General features: G+C 39.7%; 1 protein-coding gene across 1 annotated transcript in view; it reads left to right on the forward strand.

The window, feature by feature from the left end:
• The window catches only part of trit1 (tRNA isopentenyltransferase 1), a gene marked incomplete at its 5' end in the record, with an annotated part of 49576 nt that overhangs the window by 6098 nt on the left and 20060 nt on the right, over positions 1 to 23418 (forward strand). Inside the window, 5 exons of the mRNA XM_079259159.1 lie at positions 13339 to 13483; positions 17020 to 17114; positions 17551 to 17708; positions 21925 to 22067; positions 22185 to 22296. Coding sequence (XP_079115285.1) covers positions 13339 to 13483; positions 17020 to 17114; positions 17551 to 17708; positions 21925 to 22067; positions 22185 to 22296 — 653 coding nt within the window. The remainder of the gene's footprint in view (positions 1 to 13338; positions 13484 to 17019; positions 17115 to 17550; positions 17709 to 21924; positions 22068 to 22184; positions 22297 to 23418) is intronic.

Raw genomic sequence — 23418 nt, forward strand, 5'->3', positions numbered from 1 at the left:
CTTGTGACGTCCCGGGGGATAAGGTTCGGTGATTGGTTACCTTCTACTTGTTAACAAGGACATGTACAAATACATCAGGCGGGTGGAAAACGTGGGATAAAGTTATTTCCAACGATGGCTAGTGAGTTTACCAAAGAGAGACATCCTGCTGCATTCGTTGCTGTGGGTTGCTGTTTTCCACTTTGTTTTCAGGGTCTGATTCAGGTTCCAACATGTAGGGCTGTATGCTATGTGTTGACATTGTATTTTGTGTTTTTTATTGAGTTCATATTAGCCTAATCCTTCTGTTTATGACATGTTACAATGACGGCGAAAGCAGTTGCGGTGCGCGCTCCCGATGTAGCGTGGTGGCGGGAGGCGGGGCTTAATGCGGAGGAGTCTCAATCCACTCGTTTTGCCCGCAGGCTGATCTGACAGCCAACAGAGAGGGTCGGTCTGAAGTAAATAAAGCGATTTGTGACAATAACTCGATCAATCCCAGCCCTTCTGGGCTCAGAAATAAAAATAAATTAGCCTGAAATGCACATAATAGTTCCACTTTAATAACGAATAAAAGTTAAATCTGCTTTTAACAGATGAAAAATGACCATGTAAACACCTAATTCTGAATGAAAATGACAATTTATAATTAAACCTTATTCTGAAGTAAGTGGCTGGTTTATTCGCATTTTAAATCTAAATATAATAATTCCTGTATAATGTAAACGTTAATTCCAGTTTTTCTGCACATGCTCGTTATCTTGTCCCATCCCTAAAAGCTGCGCTGTGTTTTGCCTTCCATTTTCGGTTGTCTATCTTCCTTCTCCTTCTCAGCTGCTGAAAAAAAAGAAGCAATATGTTTGTGTCGAACTGGTGCTTCAAAATTATAATCAAAATAAAAGGGGAAACTGGTACTTATTATGTAGCTTTTTATTAATGTTATAATCAAAAAGACAAGAAGCAGGAAGCAAACTTTATTTCTGTTTGATATCAAGACGTTAGAACCCTTCCCAACCGGTCCCTCTAAAGCAGAATTTAAGTAACATCGTTCCATGTAAACCTCAATTCAGAATTACTATTTCCACGTAAGGCTGGATTATCCAATGGCTATTATGGCCACAGGCCCAGGGGCCCACGTCCAGTTGGAGCCCATGTGGGGCCCACGTAGGGCAAACATCAGCAGTTTGGACATGAAACAAAATCTACATAACAGCCAGATAGTTACACCACAGTGTTAAGTGTGTTGCTATTGGTACCACTGACTGAGAGATGTTAGAAATGTTGTTTCACAGTGTATCATTCACAATTTTCACAATATTTTTGTGCAGAAGGGGGCCCCTGGAACCCTTTGGGCCCAGGGGCCTGTGCCCTTTTAATCCAGCCCTAATCTTATTCTGAATTATTTAGTTCTGAATTAAAAAAAAAAAACATAATGTAACGAGCCATTGACTACTTTATAGCAGTCATAACCGTTCTTAAATTATGAAAAAGAAGAACTCTAGACATAAACAAAGGAGGAAAATGATGAACATTGAGAAGGTTGTCCTTTTTTCTTCTTGACATGTGGTTATCACATGAAGAAGACATGTCTTGCTTCAGGCTACAAAGGCCTGAAGGGTCTTTTCTTTCCTGCTTTGTTCTGACAGCAGTGACACAGGATGTGACGATTTGTTTAGCAACTTAACGGATTTTAGTGTGTCAAGCTCCATCTTTTAGCGGTAAATTGGTAAAATTGTGACTCAAAGAAGAAGGACATTTTTCCCCCTTTTTGTTGCCTTATTATGCAGCCTGAAATGAAAACAAAATTTTGCAGTTTGGATGCTGAACATGACTGTTACTAGAAAAAGCAAAAAACATTTAAATAGTGAGGGAATCAATGAAGACAAAAATAATCAAAAGTTGAGCGTATATAAGTATTAACTCATTCCAAGGTCATTAGCTTGTGTCTACAAGTTTAGCTTATGAAACCTCTAAAATTGACACCCATTCTTCAGGAAAGAAGTCTTTGTGCTTTTCAAAACTGGATTGTGAAAAGGATTGTGTTTAAGGTTTAGCAATCTTTAAAGTGCAGCACAGATTCTCATTCAGATTGAGGTCTGAGCTTTGACAAGGTTATTTCAATTAGTGATTCCCTTTAACCTGCTGGAGTGATACTTTAGCACTATGCCCAGGATCATTTTTAAACATAATTCCCTTTTTAATAAAACAGGTTTTCATAAAAAAAACCCCAAAAAAACCAAAAAAAAAAAACCAGCCTGAATTTAACATGATCTATCATTAGTTTCAGTCACAGCAGTTTCCCAAAAACATCCCTTCAGCATGATGCTGCCGCCACCATGCTTTGCTGTGGAAGTTGGCTATGTATTCTTATTAGACCAGATAACATTTCAAATGCTTAAGGAGTCATCCACATCTATATATTTAGTTCACTAAGCAGTTAGCCAACATTAATCTACATTTCTTCCCTTCCCAAGAGCTTCTTGGTTGTCTTTGTTCTCCTTCATAATTTGTATAGCAGACGCTTGACTCCTTTTTAAAAACAGGTCTTCATTTACCAAGATTGACAAGAGGACTTAATTGAGCTGATTATGTGACTTCTGAAGGTAATGGACTGCACCAGATTGTGATTTTGGATTTCAAAGCAGATTATGGGTATTATATATATGTTTGTACAACACTACATTTTTTATATATTTTTATAAATAAAAAATAAAATGTTGATTTGTATTTTAGCATTTCAGACTGTAATATGAAGGTTCATTACATACAAAATGAAAAGCGCGTCATATTTAAATTCCATGGTAAGACGCAACAATATTGAAAACCTCTAAAAGGCATAAATGCCTTTTTAACAAAGTCTTAGATAATTTAATTTTCCTCTTAACACTTGAATGCAGCAGACACTCTTACTGATCACAACAGAGGGGTAACTTAATTTTTCTCAACAAGGTTTGACATGTCATTTACACTGAGATGTATGCAGAACAAATGTGGCCTTGAAAAGTTCAGAATTAGTGTTGCACCGAAACAAAACCTCACGTTGAGTTAACATTGAAGGAAATATTGGGATTACTGGTCAGTTTCTGCCCTCTTGGCAGCGCTTTTTCACCTCATGATTTGTAGGCATGAGCCGTTTTCTCACGCTTACTTAGTCACATCCTCAATGCATTAACCAGTAACGCTTTGTTGCCACAAATTAGATTGTTACACTGCAGGATGTAAAAAGGCAGCTTGAGTTTGTGCAGAGGGGAGGAGATGGGTGGGGTTGATGAGAAGGTGGGGGGTGTGGTATCATGCTAAAGGACAGTCAGAAACCCTGGGGGGCAATTTTACAGGTCATGCACATGCATGCACCATGCCTTTAGTTTGTGTTGTGTGCTGAAGTGTTGGTGGCCAGTGGCCTCTTCTTTTTTTTTTTTTGCTTTATCCACATTTGAAAGAAGGCGGGAGTGCATTCTCTTCAGGACGCCGTAGGCTGTGAATAGGAGGATGATTTGTCAGGCTCATTCATTTTCAGGTGAATGCGAAAAAAAGAGGCCTGAACAGCAGGAAAGCTGTCAAGTGTCATCTTAGCCCTTGTAACCCCACTAAAGTGGTGTGAAAAGGGTCTTCGGTTAGTGAAAACGCCAAGGGCCGACTTTTCTTTTCGCTCATAAATGCGGAACCTGATGCTCGTGTTTCCGTGATTCGATCACTACGAGGGTTCATCCACTTGTTACACACAAACACCAACTGCTTATCTGCGTATTAAACACATCCTACACTGAACAACCACACAGCTAGGCGCTATATTGCCTCAGTTCACTCACTCTTATCCCTTCCTCCTCCTCTCTCTTCCCTTTCTCATCCTACATGTTTATCTCTCTTTCTCTCCCCCTCCCACTGTCTCTCAAACTGTCTGGTGTGGCTCTGACCTGTCTGGGCTTTGACGTATTTGTTTGTATTGTAGCTCGGGCAATGCGGCCTCCCACATCCAATATACGATGCATCTTTATAAATCCTTAAGCTGATGTAGGAGTGAGCCAAAAGAGAAAAAAAAGGGGTAGATGAAATCTTATTTTCATTGTGTGTGTGCATGTGCGTGTGTGTGAATTATAATCTGCGGGTGTGGTGATGCGGTCACCACGCTACAGTAAAGCAGCAAGGGAGTAGAGGACAGCAGGATGGAGGAGGAGGAGGAGAAGGGGGGTTGATGGGGCTACAGCATGAATGATTTATTAGTCTGGCATTACTGGGCCATTCCCCACAGAGAGCCAGCACAGAGAAAGATGGAGAGATAAATTGCTGAAGGATGATGCCTTGAGGGAAGGAGTAGAAGGGGTATAAAGGGAATCAAGGCAGATAGGTATTCATTTGTAAGTGTATTAGAAGAAAAGATTCAGATGGAAGGTTTAAAACACAGTCTGGTCAGAATGAGGATGAATCGCACCATTGAAGCCTGTGTTCACTTGGCTTCTAGTATTCCCACATTTATGACAAGAAATTAAAAAAAGAAATGATCTTTTCTTGTCATTTTTTTCCAAAAATAGATGTATTAAAAAAAAAAAAAAAAAAAGCCAAGACATTTAAACATCGATCATGGCTCGATATTGGCTCAGTGAAATCCAATTTGTCTCATGCGTAGGGGTCAATTTAAATCATGTATTGCTGAATAAACAAGAACGCATTGACTCGAACATTTGATGGAGTACCGATCTGATACAGGTGCTCATTCTGTCTTTGCGAATCACGCTTGTGTTCATACACCTACATCTAATTTAAGCTTGTACTAATTTTAATTACAGATTCAAGATTATGAGATTATAAGGTGCTCTGTCACAAGCTCATAACAATAAACAGACCTTCACCTTGTCTTAATGGCAAAAAGTAGATTTGCACGCTAAGTGAATCAAATATTTGTGAATTAAATTTATTAAAATTGTTGCTAAGATGACTTGACTGTGCTGTCTGGTATGCAGTCCTGTTGGAGGACAGCACCTTGCCCCGCTAGCTTTTCTTCCCTATCTGTCTAGTTTGGCTTTGTGAGTGGGGGGTGTTGACATATGTGACGCAATCGTCAGCCAGTTTGAGACTGGATGGCATCATACAAATATTTCTTTTGATCAAAACCACAGGATCAACTGTGCTACAAAGCTAAACGCCTGGCTAGAGTTACGGTTAGCAACTGCTTAGCAAACTAGGTAGTCTGTCGAGGTTTTTGCCTTTTAGTTTTTATCCATGTTATTGAATGGATTTGTGTAAAATAGGAGTAGGTAAATATATAATGTCCTATATAAAATTATTAAATTATTACACAGACTTGTGCTAACTTGGTTCTGCTAAGTTTAGCAGTAAAATGTTAAACCACGGTCCTTTTAGTTTCTTCTTCTTTTCGCCTACATTTAAAGTGGTTAACGTGGAAGAGCGTGAAGTGGAAAGTTGTGACTTCCGCATTTCTGCTGATTCGCCGTTGAACAGATAGCGTTAATTGATTGAGGTGGTGAGAAAGTACAAAACTGAATCCTGAGTTTCACTTTTCACACAGTATGTAAAAGCTTAAGGCAAGTGGTCTGAGTGTGGAATGACAGAGTTTATCTATGGGTACATTCGCATCAGGCTTTTTGATTTGAATCCAAGTCCGTTTGCCTGGAAAGTCCGCTTGATATGGGAAGCTGTGAATATGCCACTCAAATTCTGATTTAGATCGAAGAAGCGGACTCGGCCCATCTACAAACGCAGGTCTCGGTCCGTTTCAAGCGGACCAAATGCAGATACAATCCTCGCAAAAAACAAGCCACTTCGTAGATTTGACGTAGTATTGCGTTGTGGGTAATAATCACGTTAAGGATCCCTTTGGTCTACTTGCATAAGACAAAATAAAATACCCTAAACAGCGATAGTTTTGTCTCCATGTTTAACTTACAACTGGATGAAACCAATGGAGTTTTTTCTTCTTCATGTGGGTTTTGTTATCTTTTGCTAAATTCTAGTGCAGCGCTACCTTTGGTGAGAATTGGGATATATTATTCTAATGGTTTGGTGTGTTTGAACCCAAATGGACAGACTCTAGTGGACGATCCACATGTGAATGCACCCTATGTAGAAGTAGAGAACCCTTAACAGAAGAGACCTGAAGCCTCAGCTTTCCCCCAACTATGATAGCATCCTTTCAGCTTTTCTATTGAGATTTGTGACACATATTCACACCTACATAAAACTATGGGACAAAACAAAACTTGAAGGTACTAAAACAATTCAAGACCTAGACCTACAACACAACACTGAAATTTCATGCAAGGAAATTTAAATCACAGCACTAAAAAATATCAAACCAACAGATAAAAGGATTCAACTTGGGGTTAAGTGGCAAAAAGGTCCTCTGTAAAGAAAATATGCACTGACGTCATCAATGAACTGTGGGAGTAATTTGCCACTTACTTGCAGACTGTTTACATTAGTTCAGCAGTGGCTCTTATTTGTTTAATCTCCACTTTATTCTGACTTTCTAACTATTTTATTTTCTTGTCATTTTTTCCCATGGTGTGTATTCTACTGAAGCAGAAGCTTCGTAATCACCGCACTAAAAAGGAAGTTAACCAATGGTTTTTTTATCATCCGTTTCCGTCTCGGTACAGTGGAGTGATTACGCTGAATAAACACATGATGGTCAATTTCTGCAGAAACCTTTCCTGGTGATGTGCTTCGGACATAAGGACAGTTCGGGCTTTATGTGTGCAGAAGTAAAGATGGTTGCATTTATAATGTGTCAGCTAGATGAGCCGGAAGGTGAGAACAGGTGAGGTGATACGCCTGAGAATTCACATAGAAAGAGTTGCTGGCTGCAGACACTAAGTACGTGATTACCTCCGCCAAGAAGGTTATGTTTTTACCGGCGTTTATTTGTTTGTCTGTTTGTTTGTGTTCAAGATAATTCAAAAAGTTAAGGACGGATTTTTATGAATTTTTCAAGAGTTGTTGGAAATCCGAAAACAAAGAACTGATTAAATTTTGGTGGTGATCCGGATCACCGTTTGGATCCAGGAATTTTTTAAAGGATTCTTTACCATTGTGCTTGGCGGAGGTTTGTGCTCTCAGAGTGCTTTTCGAGTTTTAAATGCAGCTATCTGGATCACGCTGTCTGCCCACTACGTCAATGGAGCAAGAGGTTGATATTAACTTAATAGAGATGGAAATTTTGTGAAGAAAGGTACCTTAAACCAGCAGTTTTATTTAAAAATGAAAAACATTTTACAATATCTGTGAAGATGACTTCATTTGTCCCTTTCCCAGGAAGTAAATGTGAACATTTGATAGAACTTAATTTATATTTAGATATAATGTTTTTTGGCTGTTGTCTTTTTCTTGTTTTTGAGCTGAAGTGTAGGTAAACTTGGAGTGAGTGTTGGCAGTTTCAGAGTAAACTACTACCACAGCTGTATTGTAATGTATTTATTGCGGAACTAATGCAGAAGGTGGGCTCACATCGACATCTTCTTTATCTATCATTTGCACCCTAGCTGCACATAACCAATCATCTGAGCCAATCAGATCAGTTCTTATTTCACTTTCCACAGAAACATTATTACTGTTTACTCCTTTCTTGCTATGTAACATTTTGATATGGTGTGTTGGAGTGTCGCTGTTCTAAAAGATCAATTTCCTTTTCTCCTTTTTCGCCTCCAGTTGATCTTGTTTTTATGTCTGAATGAATGCTTGTTCTCTGCATCACTTTCATTTCTCCTCGCTCCTCTCTGCCTCTCCTGCCCTCTTTTCTCCCTTTTCCATGCTCCCTCCTCCTTATTTATGTGGCAGAGGAACAGCTGTCTTGTGCAGGGCGTAAGGTTGGCCAGGCCGTCCCACTGCAGGCTCTGCAGAGCTCAAACACTGCGCTCATTGTCTCTTGCACACACACATTCTCCTTATACTCACACACCGGCCACATGGTCACATCCATTCACAGCCATTTAAGAGCAGCCGAATGGAGAGGGCAGCCGAACCCACATTATCTGGGGGTTTTTTAATTGAAGTATATCAACGTGAATGAGGACATTAGGAATTAAAAGCCGAAGTTGGCAAGCTCATTCTCTGAAATATTTCCTTTGGGACCTCTCTGGACAAATCCTTTACACATCTGTGAGACAGAAAATGATGAATTGCTGCCCAGAAGTAGCTTTAAAGTATCTGTCCACCTGGCAGAAATGTCATGCATCCTGGCATTTCCACGAGAATGCTGCATGTTATGAGAAAACTGAGTGGATTTTCTTGTTTAATCCTCAGATGGTGTGAAATATGAGCAGAGTTCGCTGCGAGCGGACAACCTCAGCATTGATCAGTCTTTTCCTGCCAGCAGTTTGTGTCTGTACCAGCTTTCTGTATCACCTATGCAGCAAAGCTCTGGGAAATTTTATTTAGCATCATTTCAAATATTGACTTAAAAACACTCGCGTTCATCTTTCAGCCTCCTGAATTTATGAAGACGTATTCTTCCAGTTTCCTCTGGAAGAAGTGTAAGCACCATTAGCTATGTTGATTTTCATCTTTGATTCCATTATGACTCTGAGCTCAAACATCGCTGTAATTTGTAGCTCATTTCCACCGCCTCGCTGGAAGTCTTAATTTCTTTCTCATTTTCTGTCTCATTTGCAGCTTCCCCCTTGAAGCAGTTGCTTTTTTCCCCCCACTCAAGTAGTCCTTTTCATTTCTCTCCTTTAAACTGCATCTTCACTCTGCCTGCTTTTACTATCGGGTGTTTTTGTAATAATTTAAATGTTTCCTTACAGAGGACAATGTGTTTGTTCATGATGGCATGTGGTTATGTGATGAGTATCTGTTTTCTTCTCCAATGGAATGACAATTGGACAGAGTGGCAGAGACGGTGAAGAAGTTGATGAATGGAAAAGAGAAGATTTATTCTGGCGCAGAAAGGAGGGTGAGCTGGATGTCAAAGTGAGGCAGAAGTTCATATCATATGCCCGTCACATGATGTTGATCACACAATGTAATTGAACTGAATATGGTCGTGTGTTTTTAAATAGCACCTTTGTCTTTTTTTCTGTTTGTGGAGCAAAGTGAGCATGGGGGCTGCTGGGCTTGAAATTAGACACACATGACCCTCACTGAGAGCCATTGTTAACATCTCTTTGTGCTTTACACATCTGTATCAATTGATCCCTTTTAACCATTACAACTCATCATCCCTTCTTCTTTCTGTGTGTATGTGTGTGTGTGTGTGAGAAGCAGTGAAGACAGAGGAGGGGTGGAAGATAATGTGTGCAGATTTGTCAGGGAGCATCCTGTTCTCTCTAACAAGTACATAATGCTCTTCTTTCGCTTTTTCTGTATGTTCATGTCCTTTTATCTAACTTTTGTTCTTCCAAATAAACATCAGTCTTTATCATCCATCCATCCATCCATCCATCCATCCATCCATCCTTTTGCCGACAGTGGTGTCGTGCAGAGAAGCTGTGAATATTTTATCAGCCTGAGTTGTTCTGCTCCGCTCGCCACTTCTGGTGTGCCACAGAGCCGAAGAACATTTGGTTAGTCACACGCAACGCCCCCGTTCCCTTACCACACCATCACCAAGAAAATGATCCGTAAGTTTCTCATCTTTATTTATTTATTCAGCGCACGTTTGTTAGGTCAAAGTCTATTGTATGACTGACATGAAATATAACACTACAGGAAGATGACTTGTGGCAAAGTTGGGAGATGTTCTTGAGGATGTGGGCATGTCTTCAACCACAAAATGTTTCCTAACATTGTCTTCTTATTGCAAATATGGTGTATCTTCTTCTAAATGCAAACATAGTCTCCAGAAAAGTTTGGAAGGTTTCTAAAGTGCGATTAATAACTTGAATGTGTTAATTAATTTTGAAAATAATTTCAAAAGAAATTATTTTCAGTGTCTTCACTCCATTCTGTTGAAAACATAAACAAATCTCACAGTCTATGCTAGCAAGTCACTGAAAACAGTTTGGTGGAAGAAAGAAATAATACAATAAGTGTGCAGCTTTTGGTGAGGGTGTCAGGATTGGGTAAAAAAGAAAAAAGGAACAGCCATCAAGTTCTCAGCCTTTCTAAGACAGGATGTTTTGTAGCTCACCACCTTATGAAGCCATCCACATCCACATCCACTCTGTCTGAGAATCAGTTGTGAAAAAACCTCAGGATTTCAAGGAACTTCTGTCTTTTAAGATCTAATGATCGTAATATTCTCAAGGCTTGTACCTAAAGGCCAGTCACTGCTGAATACTACTGATCTTGGTGTTCTCTGGTAGAAATGCGTGATAAACTATCCTGATTTTTGTGTAGAGACTCTTTGTTGCTATGTGTATGTATGTGTGTGTGTGTGTGTGTGTGTGTTTTCTTTTTCTTTTTTTTTCAATACTGTGAATGGTGGAGAAATGGTGGAGAAAAACTGACAGTGGCACTTAGTAGCCAAAACTAACATGTCATGAAACGCATCAGATGTACTGCTTCTTAGTTTGGACCAGGGGTGTCCAGAGTAAGTTATCAAGGGCTGTTTTCCCTGCAGGCTTGAGTGGATCTCGGCTTGAACTCACTAGGACTAGGACAATCAAATAAAAAAAAAATCGATTATCGGGATTTTTTGTTTCAAAATTTAAAACATTTTTGATTTTGTTAAAAAAAAAAATTTTTTCAAATTGACAAAAAATAATCCATTATAAATTTTTTGTCATTTCAATTGTTTTTATTGATATCTTTACTTGTCTTCTTGGGCATTATAGCAGCAGAGTGATGGTCTGGCTGTTATGTTGGTTTTTCCTAATTGAAATCAAGAAAAATGACTTGCAAAAAAAGTTTTTTTTTGTTTTTAGTATAAAAAAAATCAGCAATATCGAAGAATTGCAATTTAAATCGAATCGGCACCCAAAAAATTGGAATGAAATCTAATCAGGACTAAAGCATATAGTCACAACCCTAAAACACACCCAAGTCAAATTAAAAGGACTCGACAGCCTATTGAGCTCTACACAGTCACTGTTGTGTGTTTGAGCATTACGGTTTGGTTTGTCTCCTGACTGTTGCAAATCGTACGTCTTTCTGCTTATGTTTGGTCATTCATGTGTGGTCATTCTTGACAAGGAATGTAGAAAAGTTGAACTATTTTTGAGTTACGTTAATGCTAGTCCCATTGTTACCAGACCCTGTTATAAAAATACACATGCATTGCTTGTGTGCCTCCCAGCATCTGTGTATAGTCTACCATCAAGCATTCAAAGTATGTGTTTGAGGTTGTCACAATGAATCACCCTGAGACTGCCAGGAAAACTTAGTGAAACCATCTTGAATTAGAACTTACGCCTGTTCTTTTGGACTGGATTTAAGTTAAAAGGAAAACAATATTGTTAATGGAACAAGTACAGTGAAGCACCCTGTTGTTCAGCAGTTTAGTCAGAAAAATACAGTATTTAATCACAGCAGTCAGTCACACCGCCAAAATGCTTAAGTGTTATTTTTACTGCATGAATGAGACGATGAATAAAGTCAGTTCTGACTTGAACTTGTGAGATGATCTTTTTTTTTATTTTCCCCCTCACCATGAAAGAAGTCAAAAATAACAAGACAAAGGATCCAGTGTGAAAATTAGATAATTTGGTTTTTTTTTTTTTATCTTCTGTTTCTTCTGTGGTTTAGTCAGCCGGGATATGAAGGAGTGCATGTTTGACAGAGAGTCGGAAATACTCAAAGTTAACATGTCATATTCAGAAGCAACAGCTGGAAATATCAACTGGTTTATATCATATACTCTTGCAAGTGTTGGTATTAAGAAACGGTGGGACTCATTCTTTCATCATTTTTTTGTATGAGTTTACTGCACCCCAATGGCCTCCACCGTCCCCAGATCTCAATCCAATTCATGACCTTTTGGCAGATGGTGAAATGGGAAATTCTCATCCTGGATGTGCATATCCATGACTTAGTACATATCCAGTGATCCTTCATGATATGGAGCAAAATCTCTGAGGGATGTTTCCAACACCTGTTCCCAATCTATGCTGACCCAGTTCTAGCAAGGTGTCATAAAAGAGGGCAGAGTACATCTTGGTGTCTTTGTTGTTTTGGTTTTTGCAAACTGCATTAACATCCGGGGAGTCAACATGATACTCACCGTATCCAAATAATTTGCATTAGATGTCACGGTGAGTTGGCATGTGGCATTGTTAGGTTTTACTCCAACCCAAAAGCTTCACTTTGACTCTTCTGGAAAATCTTATTTACACAGAATTAAATTGTGGAATTGCACCACTGAATGCTTTTTGGCACATTTCCAGTAAATTTAGGGTTCTGCATAACTTTGACATTAAAATTTTATTGTTATTATCAAGTTCCATTTCATCTTTATTACCTTTTTATGCTCCAAGGCAGCTATGCCTGATGGTTTGCTGGCTCCAAAGCAGCCAGGGAGCATGCATCCTCTCCGTTTTCCCTTTTGTTCAGCAGGCCTCACTGCAGAGAGCTTTACATAGCAAGACACTTTTACATCCAGTCATTTCACATGTTGATGCAGTTGTCATCACCTTTCAACGTTCAGTCCTCATGTTATATTTAGAAACTTCTTGAAAGCGACTACACTTGTTCAACAAGGAGAACTCACTCTCTTCTTGCTTTCCACTACTGATTATATGAACTAATCTAATATGTCCCACTGTAATGCGGAATAAAAAAAGGGGAGTGGCTACTGGCTATGCAATAATATCTGTATGAAACTTGGCCCAAAGGGAGCTAACCAGACTCATAACAAATGGGGGGGTTTGTGTCTTTATAATATAATAAACTGCAGACAGAAGTGATTGGTGCACATCGTCTCCTTAAAGAACCTCCTCAGTGTTGGATTTACATAATAATCAGAGACATGGATCGCTGAAAAGCATAACTTTGGTGTTTGAAGAGTCTCTAGAAAGAGAGCAGCCAGTGTTCAGAGAGACTGATGGACCTGCAGCGTGACACCCAGCTGTCACATTCCTTCAGGGAGCCTCCACACTGAGCAACGGAAAATGGAGGGAAGATGGGTGTCATAATTTTGCAGAATTTGTGTGAGCTATTTGACTTGGAATATGGTCAGCAGTCCTCTTTCTTACCACCCAAACGGCTCCGCTTCCACTTACTGGTATTGACAAATACACACAAGCCTTCCTGTTGGCATGGTTTTAAATCTAATGTTATATGTTCACAATGTTCTTGGTTTTTGTGCTTTTCCTGGATGTAGAATTCCTAGCAGGTTCCCATGTTAAAATACACTTTTATTGTTATTCCGTTGGTATGATGACTAAATTTATTCTCTACTAAATCACACATCTGTGACATACATCAGTTTGTTCATGTCTGACGCTTCTGTCTTTGCTTCCCCTGCAGGTGTACCAGGGTCTGGACATCATCACCAATAAAGTGTCGGCTGAGGAGCGCGCCCAGTGCAGACATCACATGATCAGCTTCGTGGACCCGCTGGTGAGCAGCTACACTGTGGTGGACTTCAGAAACAAAGCTCTGGCACTGATATCCTTTCCTGGAAACCTGCGAAGGCAAAAGGAGGGACGTTTGCTTTAACAAGTCTTTTCCACACGCCGCCATCAGCCCGTCACACTCCCTTCCACCAGATTATTTAGCGGTAACTGCGAGGAGAAAATTGAGTGGATTTGACGTTAACTAATTGGTCCTGAGGTATTTGTGTGTGTGGGAAGAGCTGCTGTGTCCCGGTTTTGTCAAGTGCATCTCGCTGCAGATGTTGTAGTGGAAATGAGAGGCGGGAGCTCAGTGGCGATGGTATTTATAGAGTGTGTCTGCGGCGCGTCTTCACACACACACATAGTCACACAGACTCCGGGCAGTCACACCCTCCTGCAGATGCTGGCCATCACACAGATGTGGAGAGAGGAGGCGATAACTAGCCAGGGTATTAATAGATCAGGACGGCATGCGCACGCATTGCACGCGCACCAGTGCGGCGACGGGATGCGGTAGCTCCAAGAATAGGCTCAGCTCAGCGTGAGCCTGCTGCTAGGAAGAGGGAGATGTGGGAATAGACGAACACAGATTTGGAGGGAAAGAAGCAATGTGGAGGATTTTATGTGTGTGTGGTAGTCGGAAGCGGCTCAGTGGCTCAAACACGCTCAAACGACTAGTTACGCTTCAGGGGCTATCGGCCCCTCACTCAGCACCCTTCCTCTGTGACTTCTCCTTCCACATTTCCTTCCCTTGGTTTTTACTTGCTGCCTGTCAGTGATCTTTCTCTCTGCTCTGTAAGCACAAAAGAGCCACTTTGTGTGTGTGTGTGTGTGTGTGTGTGTGTGTGTGTGTGTGTGTGTGTGTGTGTGTGTGTGTGTGTGTGTGTGTGTGTGTGTGTGTGTGTGTGTGTGTGTGTGTGTGTGTGTGTGTGTGTGTGTGTGTGTGTGTGTGTGTGTGTGTGTGTGTGTGTGTGTGTGTGTGTGTGAGAGAGTGAGTAAAAGAAGGTGAGTGACGATGCCTGATGGGCCTTTATCTTGTTTGAGTGATTATTTGATTATCCCACAGTAGAGGAGGGTGGGAGACTTGAAGGAGGGAGGTGGGGGAGAAGAAAGAGGCGCAAGATGAGAGAAGATGCGACAGAGAAAAGAGACAGAAAGAAGGTGTGTCTGTATACGTGTCCAAGAAGGTTTTCTTTCTCCCCACTTTCATTCCTTATTTTATATGAAACAAACTAAATCTGAGTTTAATAATGCGTTAATTACTGTGTAATTTCTCAACGGTCAGGGAGAAGAAAAAATATCTCAAGTTTGGAGAGAAATTTGAATTGTTTTTATTTTGTTTTTTTTTAAGTAGTGAATCATTTTAAAGTTTTATTTTTTAATGAAATTGTTCAAATGACAGAATTACAGGTTTTAACAAAGAACACATATAGCTGTGAAAAAAAGCCAGTTTTAGGACTTATTTTGAGTTGTTTTTACACATTTAAGTAGGTACATACGTCTCAACTGTTGTCAAATGGCACTGCTTATATAAGGCCCATTCATGCTCGATGCAGAAGATGGATACACAGACTGGGTGGACAGTTTGGCCCGTTTCCTGCGTCGCTTACATGTGTAATTTGATCCACTTTCAGGGAGTTTAGCTGGCCTTCACTTTGATGCAGAAAACTGAGCAATACCTCAGGAAATCACGGGGGCAGTATTGAATTGTACAGCTGACACACAACCGCAAACAAGGAGCAAATCAGAGAAGAAGAAAAAGAACATGAAGAAAACTACACCAAAACCACTAAATAAAAAGTACAGTTGTAAATGTTTTTATAGCGATGAATAACCTCCACCAGTCGCTGTTAAAACACAGAAGTGAACTCAGAACTCAACACTGCTCACTACTGGATGAACTGGATGGCAGGATAAAAGACGCGTGGAAGTATGAGAGCGATGACTTATGAAAACATTTGAAACGCTTCTCCCCATTTACATACATAAAGGAGCATAAATGGGCCTATACTAATTTATCCGTTACTTTGGCAGGGGCGTTCAGGTAATACATCTACTTGAGGGCGGTGCCAAGTTCATTAATGTTTGGTTCGATCCAATATCAGTATCAGAATAATTATTATGCGGGTTTTAGGTAAACTTAAGATGTTGATATAGAATCAGTTCATAAAACATTTCCATTAGAATTTGAGCATATAATGAATTACATGTTATTTAGATGAAGTGTTACTGAACACCAGCACTGACAAGTCTGATGCAGAATGAGCTGCCTTCGCCTCTTTAGCACATCACTCGTTGGACATATTAAAGTGTGGAAACATAAAGCATGACAGCAACTTGTAATGTGTGTCACAGCCAAGGTTTTCAGGGTAAAACATTGCATAGCTAAGAAAGAAAACTCACCAAAGCTTTCCAGTGGGCGCGGTAAGCTTTCAGCAGACAAAGTGAAAACCTTAAGGGAAATAAAAAAAAAAATCTGGCCATTCAATCTCTATCTTTCAAGGATAATTTTAGAAATTCTGGGTCCGCTTGCCAAAATGCTTTAATCTTGCATGACCACACAACTCACGCAGAAGGTGAAGGAAGACAGAATCTACAGCTTGCATTCTACTCATATGCTGCAGATTGTTGAGCGAGACTAGCCCAGCGTTAGCAATGTTTTTACTATGCATGTAAACCTGTGGAGCATTTAAAACATTCGTAGGATCTTCAATCTGAACTAAAAGTTCATGCAAATCAGCTTCATCGTGATGTTCTGACGTCAGGGTTAGGGCACATTCACATCAGCCTTTCTGACCAAAATCCTTGTATGTTTGCTCGGAAAGTCCGCTTCATTTGAAGATAATGTGCATGCAGATATTCTGACTTGGATCAAAGAAGCAGACTCGGTCCACCTACAAATGCAGATTTCGGTCTGTTTTAAGTGGACCAAATAGAGGAAGCGGACTACAAAACAAAATGCATTGTGGGTTAGTTGATGGTACCACAGGTATACACAACCAAAACATACACGTGTTTGGGATAATCGACAGGAGAGGAGAGTAGCATGGACATGGAAGAATTTGGTCAAAGTTCTGATAGAAATATAATCAACACAGGCCACTACGATATTATGCAGCTTGTATTTTCTTGCCTCTGGTGGTCCAGTGAATTTTGGAAGTGCAGCATCAATACAATATCGATTCGGAGTATTGTTGCCTCTCTCCCAACTGAACTGGGTACACCGTTGGACCAAGTCTTGCGACTGTCCTCGTATAGTTTGCAAATCGTCTTATAGCCCTTCTATGGGTGATGGGCAGCAGTTGTTGCTCCTCTTAAGGTCTATGCTGATGTCTTCCCTCCTTAGCATAAATCTCTTGTCAAACTGCTGAGTTTGACTTAGTTTTGGTTGCTTATTGTGTGGTTATAATTAATAACCTATAGAGTTGTTTGCAGCAGGTATCCCACTGTGTCTAATTAAATCAGATCCCACTGGATTTCCTTTAATGTTATTAATGCTTGAATAGCATTATATGAGCTCAATAGCACACTGCAAAATGGTTTTATTTGTCAAGCATTTGTGCCCAGCTTCTTCCTTAACACACTCAAATAGATGACATGCACAGCAGAAACAAATTGCCAATCGTTGTCGGAGGAACAAACTACTACATTGAATCTCTTTTGTGGAAAGTTCTGCTGGATACAGGGGTAAGTATCACAGAAGCATTACTCAAATAAACTGTATATACAGTTCCCAGGTTATTGATGTCGTAATTTTAGTTTTTTTGTTTTTTTTTTCATTTATCCTTTATGCGAAAGCAAGATTAGACTTTAATGCTGACTGCTTTTTTAGCTTAAAGACACTGTAATGTCCTTATGGCTTAACTGTAGTCTTCAGGCTTTTAAGAAGTCAATTAAAAAGGCTGTGACTTAATGCTGCATAATCACGTATGTAAATGAAACTCCTAAGGCATTTTCATTAACATACATGTCTTTAGTTCAGCTTGCATGGTATAATCTTCTCGACTTAAAGCAGCTTTTCCGTAAATGTATTGATTTGTAACAGAAGTGGAAACGGCAGTATTTAAAGGCAGCTTAAGAAGGAGAAAAAATACATTAAAAATTAAAACATGTTTTTCAGCAGGAGAGTGAGGACTCAGGGGACGGAGGAGACGGCCATGCTTCACACAGGAAACTAGAGCTGGAGAAACTGGGAGCAGCTGAGTTGCATGAACGACTAGTAAAGGTGGATCCCAAAATGGCCGCCATGTTGCACCCGAATGACAAGCGCAAGATAGCCAGGTGATACAGCTGGTAATGTCTTCGTCTTGTATGATTTTTATTTACAGTGAATGTACGGTGATAATTCCTGACTTTTTGTGGCGAGACTGTACAGTTAGCTTGACTTGCTATATGACACATTTTCTGTTATCTATGTGTTAACTTTCTAATGTTTTCTTTTTGCTAACTAGGCGGACTAATAGTGATAGAAATCGGCCACAATACTGAAAATTTCAGTCTTTAAAATGTGTTGTGATTCAACAAAACTATTGCTCTTGTTGTTAGCTGATGGCTAGCATTAGCAAACTTGTATAGCTAGCATTAGCAAACTTGTAATGTCTTCTGCTAGCAAACTTGTATAGCTAGCATTAGCAAACTTGTGATAGCACTGACGTGTAAGATTTACAAAAAACAGATATACTGTAGGTAATTTGATATATCAGTTTAACTTGGACACAGACAAGTGAAGGTGTACAAAATGTGGTTTATTAAAATATAAAACATGCTGTAATACAGAGTATATGTTATGTCAGACTTCAGAGCTGATTCTAAGTCTGGATTCTTTGACAAGCTGTTCAAAAGATGTTATAAATAAATCATCCTAACTTTCTTTCCCTTTTATCAGTGTGGATGGCATTATTGTTGTTGTTGTTGTTGTTAATGTATGTTAATAGTGCATTTTTATTTAAGATTTGCTAACTTGACTCATTATTTGTATCATATTTCTGCGATGGACTTCCACCGTTTCTCCAGTTGGTCCTTTGATTTAACAGCATTTATTTTTTTGAGTAATTTCTTCAATATCTTAAGCTTTAACAGTGTGATTGCTCTACTTTGTTCAAGCATTATTCTTGTGCACTGACTTCAGCTCAATCATGTTCACTTCAGTTTCACTGTAGTAATGGATGCAAGGAAATTGCATTGTAATATGTGCTTTTGTGATATTGCAACCAACGAGGAAACCAGTTACATGGTTGCTCAGATGTTTAAAGAGCTTGTGTTGTCCATATAGACTTGCACAATCATTTTGATGGACATATTCACAAAAGAAGCTGAAAAGAGCGACCATATAGCATTTCACATGTTCGTACATCCATTTCTAGTTGCCACTACAAGCTTCTCAGCAGGACGCTAACAGGACTTTCTTGGCATGCATAACAAGTTGTTTGATCTCAGACACTGCAAACTAAATGAGATGTAAATCAGTCCGTCAGGGAACATCTCCCAGATAACATTTTCTTCTTGTCACCACTCGTGTATGGGAGCCGATGGACTCTTGGGTTTCACTAGAAATAAAATTCACTGCAATGTTGATTATTTGTTATATGAGTCTTAAAATCGCAAAGACAAACTGCTCTCCAGATCAGAAAATGGAAAGTAGATACACGTGAAGTTACTGTATCAATCTGGGAGATACATGTTTGACTGTATAGCTTTAATTCTAAGTTTGATCTTTGGTGGGGCTAGGGTTTAATTTCGAGATATAAATATATAGAAGTCTGGCTGCACAATGGTGTAGTGGTTAGCACTGTGGCCTCACAGCAAGAAGGTTGCTGGTTTGATCCTTGGCCGGTGGGGAGGTTCAACAGTGCAGTGGAGTTTGCATGTTCTCCTGTGAATGTGTTGGTTCTCCCGGATATTCCAGCTTCCTCCCACTGTCAAAAGATATGCATGTTAACTGGTTACTCTAAACTGTCCCTGTGCGTGTGACTGGTTGTCTGTGTCTCTGTTTGGGCTCTTCAACCAAAGAAGAACCGGTGCTTGTGCTAGAGCCAGCCAGTGCATAGGTGGTTCAGCTTCGGTGCTAGCAAGGAACCGGTTTTGGTTTCAAGCGAAAGAGTCTGGTCAGTGCTGCGTCATTGCAGGCGGGTCACCAAGACCAGAAATCAGGATCTGGAAATGTTTGGGGTTTTTTTGGGTTGTCTGTTGCTGCTGCATCCCAGCTCAGTTTTCTGGTCTCCAGAAATCCTTTGTAAAATTTGTTAAACCAATTTGCAGTCATTATTATTATTATTATTATTGTTATTATTACTGCATTACTCCATCACTATAACTGATTATTTTAATCTAATAGATTATGACAGAATGAAGACATATTGCTTAAACCAAGTTGTTCTGTTATTAGTATTTAGTAGGATTATATATAAATTCATGCTTCTACCCACTCCTTTTGAACCATTAGTCATATGCTTTAGATTTGCCCATTTTAGATTTGTCATTGTTAATAAAAACTTTCTAAACCAAAGAAAATAAAATAAGACCAAAACTTTCAACGCTCATATTTTGGCCAGGTAACTCCGCAGCCAGCTGCTGATGCACACAATGTGAAGAGGTTCCAAATTCTGGCCCAGCAAAGAGTTGGTGTCAGGATAGAACCGGTTTTGAGAACCAGGAGCCGATGCTTAAGCAGTCAAAAGCCAAAGAACCGGTGCTAAGTCTGGCTAAGTCTGGCCCCAAACCAGCTCTGGAACCAGCTCTTTCCAAAAGTCCCCTGTGTTGCCCTGTGATGGTGACCTGTCCAGGGTGCACCCTGCCTCAAGCCCAGTGATTGCTGGGATAGGCCCCAGCTTAACCGTGACCCTTAATTAGACTAAATGGTTAAGAAAGTGACTGACGATATGAATATATATTTTCTACTTGGTTGCAGCATTGTGCAAGTTCATGCTTGATGAACTGGTTTTAAGTTCACTTCATTTCAGTTGTTTTAGGTTACAAGTAAGAATGAAAGACTAAACTTGAGAAACCTGTAACCATAAGTCCTACTTCCCAGTAAAGCAGGCAGCGTGATCTGCTTTTTAAGTGCAGGCAGATAACTTGTACATTTTTTTTTATTGTCAGAATCTTCTACAGACAGTATGTAATATTCTTGTAAGTAAGCGTGAACACACAACGCGTATGATGCGCATGCTGCATCTGCATCTTCGCTCCTTTAAGCTTCATTTGCCATTTCAGAGCAGGACTGCACTGATGTGTCTAAAGAGCTTTGTATGTTTGTAATGCTACTTTGCAATGCACTGTGGGTAATGTAGTGTGAAGCCAGTGTACTACTGGGGAAAATGTAGGCAGACTGTTACAGGACCTCACAGTATCCAAACAAGTTAATGTTAAATGTCTTTATTTAAAAATGCATTGCGTTTCAGTTCAGCATTAACAGAAAAAACGTGTTCAATAAATGTGCATATTCATGCACAACGCCGCTTAGTTTTTCTGACATACTTCAGCTGCCTAAAGGATGATCATAATTTAAAAAAAAAAAAAAAAAAATACAACATACACAAGTTAGCATATTTTTTCTTTAAGCTTTGTGAGCTACGCAACAGACCTGTGTCACTTGTACAAGGCCAGATCTGAGCGTCAACAATTGCTGACAGCAGCCCGGTTGATGGAGAGCAATGTATGAAAAAAGCTTTGTGTCGTGACTCGATCTGTGTATTCAAGGATCCGCTTTTCCTTCCGCAGTCATTGCAGATGAGATAGTTACAGCTCCCACCTGCTTCTGTTTCGTGTATTGACAAAATGCAAACATTTTTTTTTTTTTTTAGATTGATTACATCTTTCCAAACAGCCTGAAGTTTAGGTGCTTTTATGTCTTCATATTTTCCCTTTTAAGTTGAAACACTGGATAGTTTGCATGTGTTTTCATCTCAGATTCAAGTTGGGATTTTTCAGGCTGATGGTTGCAGAATCCAGGTGAGGAAAGTCAGCTTTACACAGAAACACACACTGCTTGATGAGCACGCTCTCTGGTGTTTTGTTCGAGCAGGTTAGGTTACCCTGCTCTTTAAGATGACAGAGGATGACAGGAGTCATCTTTGCCCGTAACCCCGGTCTCCAGCATGTCATGACTAAAGAATGTGGTTTGCATTTAAATGTCCAATTCTGAGGTTTAAGCTCAGTTTAATGCGATTTTATAGAGTATTTTTTTTCTTTGTCACATTTTATACTATGTCCTTTGTTTCTTCCTTTTTCCTTAGGATTCAGTGTTTATCTACATTTTTACAGCTTAAAATACGCTCTAAATATGTCTCGTAAAGGGAGTTGAGGATATTCATTTGCATTGGATTTAGCGGATGAGTGGGTGATTAATTCATCTAGTCTCAGTTTTCCCACTGATTACTGGTCCACAGAGATGAGAATAAAGTTTTACAGCATGAGTGAGTCAACTAGGTTTGTGTGAACATCTGAAAAAATCCAGTATGGTTGACCCAGACATCGTACTTGTTTGCATCCTCTACAGAAGTCTTCAAATCCACAATGAGACCGGCGTCCCTCATAGTCACTGGCTGGAGGAGCAGAGGGCACAGGAGGGAGGTGGTAGTCTGGGGGGTCCGTTAAGATACCCAGACCCCTGCATCTTCTGGCTCCATTCAAACATGGAGGGTAAAGATGAGTCTGTTCTTTGAAGAAGTTTCCATTTGAGAGAAACGCATAAATTGTGTTATTAGTTGTAGGAGTTTACATGCAACACATTCCCAAACCTCTTCCTGGGTTTTGCAGCTCTAGACAAGCGGTTAGATGGTCGTGTAGATGAGATGTTGTCTGCAGGGCTGATAGAAGAGCTCAGAGACTTCCACTTCAGATACAATCAGCAGAAAGTCCAGGATAACAGGTAAAGAGTTTTCTTTTTGTATGTCTGTTAAGTTGTTTCATTTTCAGTCCTGATGGTTGTTTCTGCTTTGGGGTTGAAAAAGGGGGATTTTAAGAGCAACTTTTTACAGCTTTTCTTCTGCTAAAGGACATAATGTCTTATGATGAATCATTTTATCCTCTCATTAAATCCTGGAATCCACTTTACCCACAATGCAACTCAACCACCAACACTTCAGATGGTGATTTGTGTTATTGTACATGAGTTGCTTCAGCAGAGATGAGGAGGAGGAGGCTGCAGAGATCTGCTAAGCTCAGTTGTATTTGTCTCCACACCCCCAGGTTTTTCATTTCCAATCCTCAGCTCCTGGATGACATCACTGGAGGCAATTCATCACACTTGATACAGCTCACTATAGAGCCACAAAAGCCTTTTTTTAGCCTCTCTAACACTGTGGTACGGTTGAATAGTCAAAAAAAATTACCTCCTATAGTCTTTCTAAGCAGTTTTTCCTGACCTCGTTGGAAAACATTGAGGTAAAGGAGGAATTTGGCAAGGCTTTAGGAAAAGAAAACCGTTGTTCCAAGAATCTGAGGAGTCATGTGCTTCTGCAGCAGAAAAAAAATTACAGATAGTATATAATATTCTTCTGAAAGGGCATTTTATACCTAATACTTTCATATTGCATAGTTTTAATTTATGTATGATACCTGTGTTATAAAGTAAACCATATTTTATAACACAGGTTGGTAGTTTAAAAATTGGTATCACAGGTGGTATAAACTCACCCTGCTACCTTTATATTCACCCAGACTGTCACTTTGAATGTTGCTGCTGTCAGAAATTGTGGGCAGAAATATCTCCTTTTCTTTAAATAAAGGATGGCTCAGTATTTCCTGTGGTGAAGAGATAAAGAGGAAGCGTCGTCTCTTCGTACCAAAGCTTTTTACAGAATTCGATCACTGCTTCACATGAATGTGACTTGGATATATTTTATTTTTTCAGTTGTGGGTTGTCCTCAGACCTGTTAGTAGATTAAAGCTTGGTACACACCCCAGGGTCTTTTTTTACAGGCAGCATGAGATTCTTTATAGCTGAAAACTGTTGTCTTACATGGTATAATAGTGAGAGAGGTTCAGTGAC

Source organism: Telmatherina bonti, assembly GCF_933228915.1.
Source record: "Telmatherina bonti genome assembly, chromosome: 19".
Classification (NCBI taxonomy): Eukaryota; Metazoa; Chordata; class Actinopteri; order Atheriniformes; family Telmatherinidae; genus Telmatherina; species Telmatherina bonti.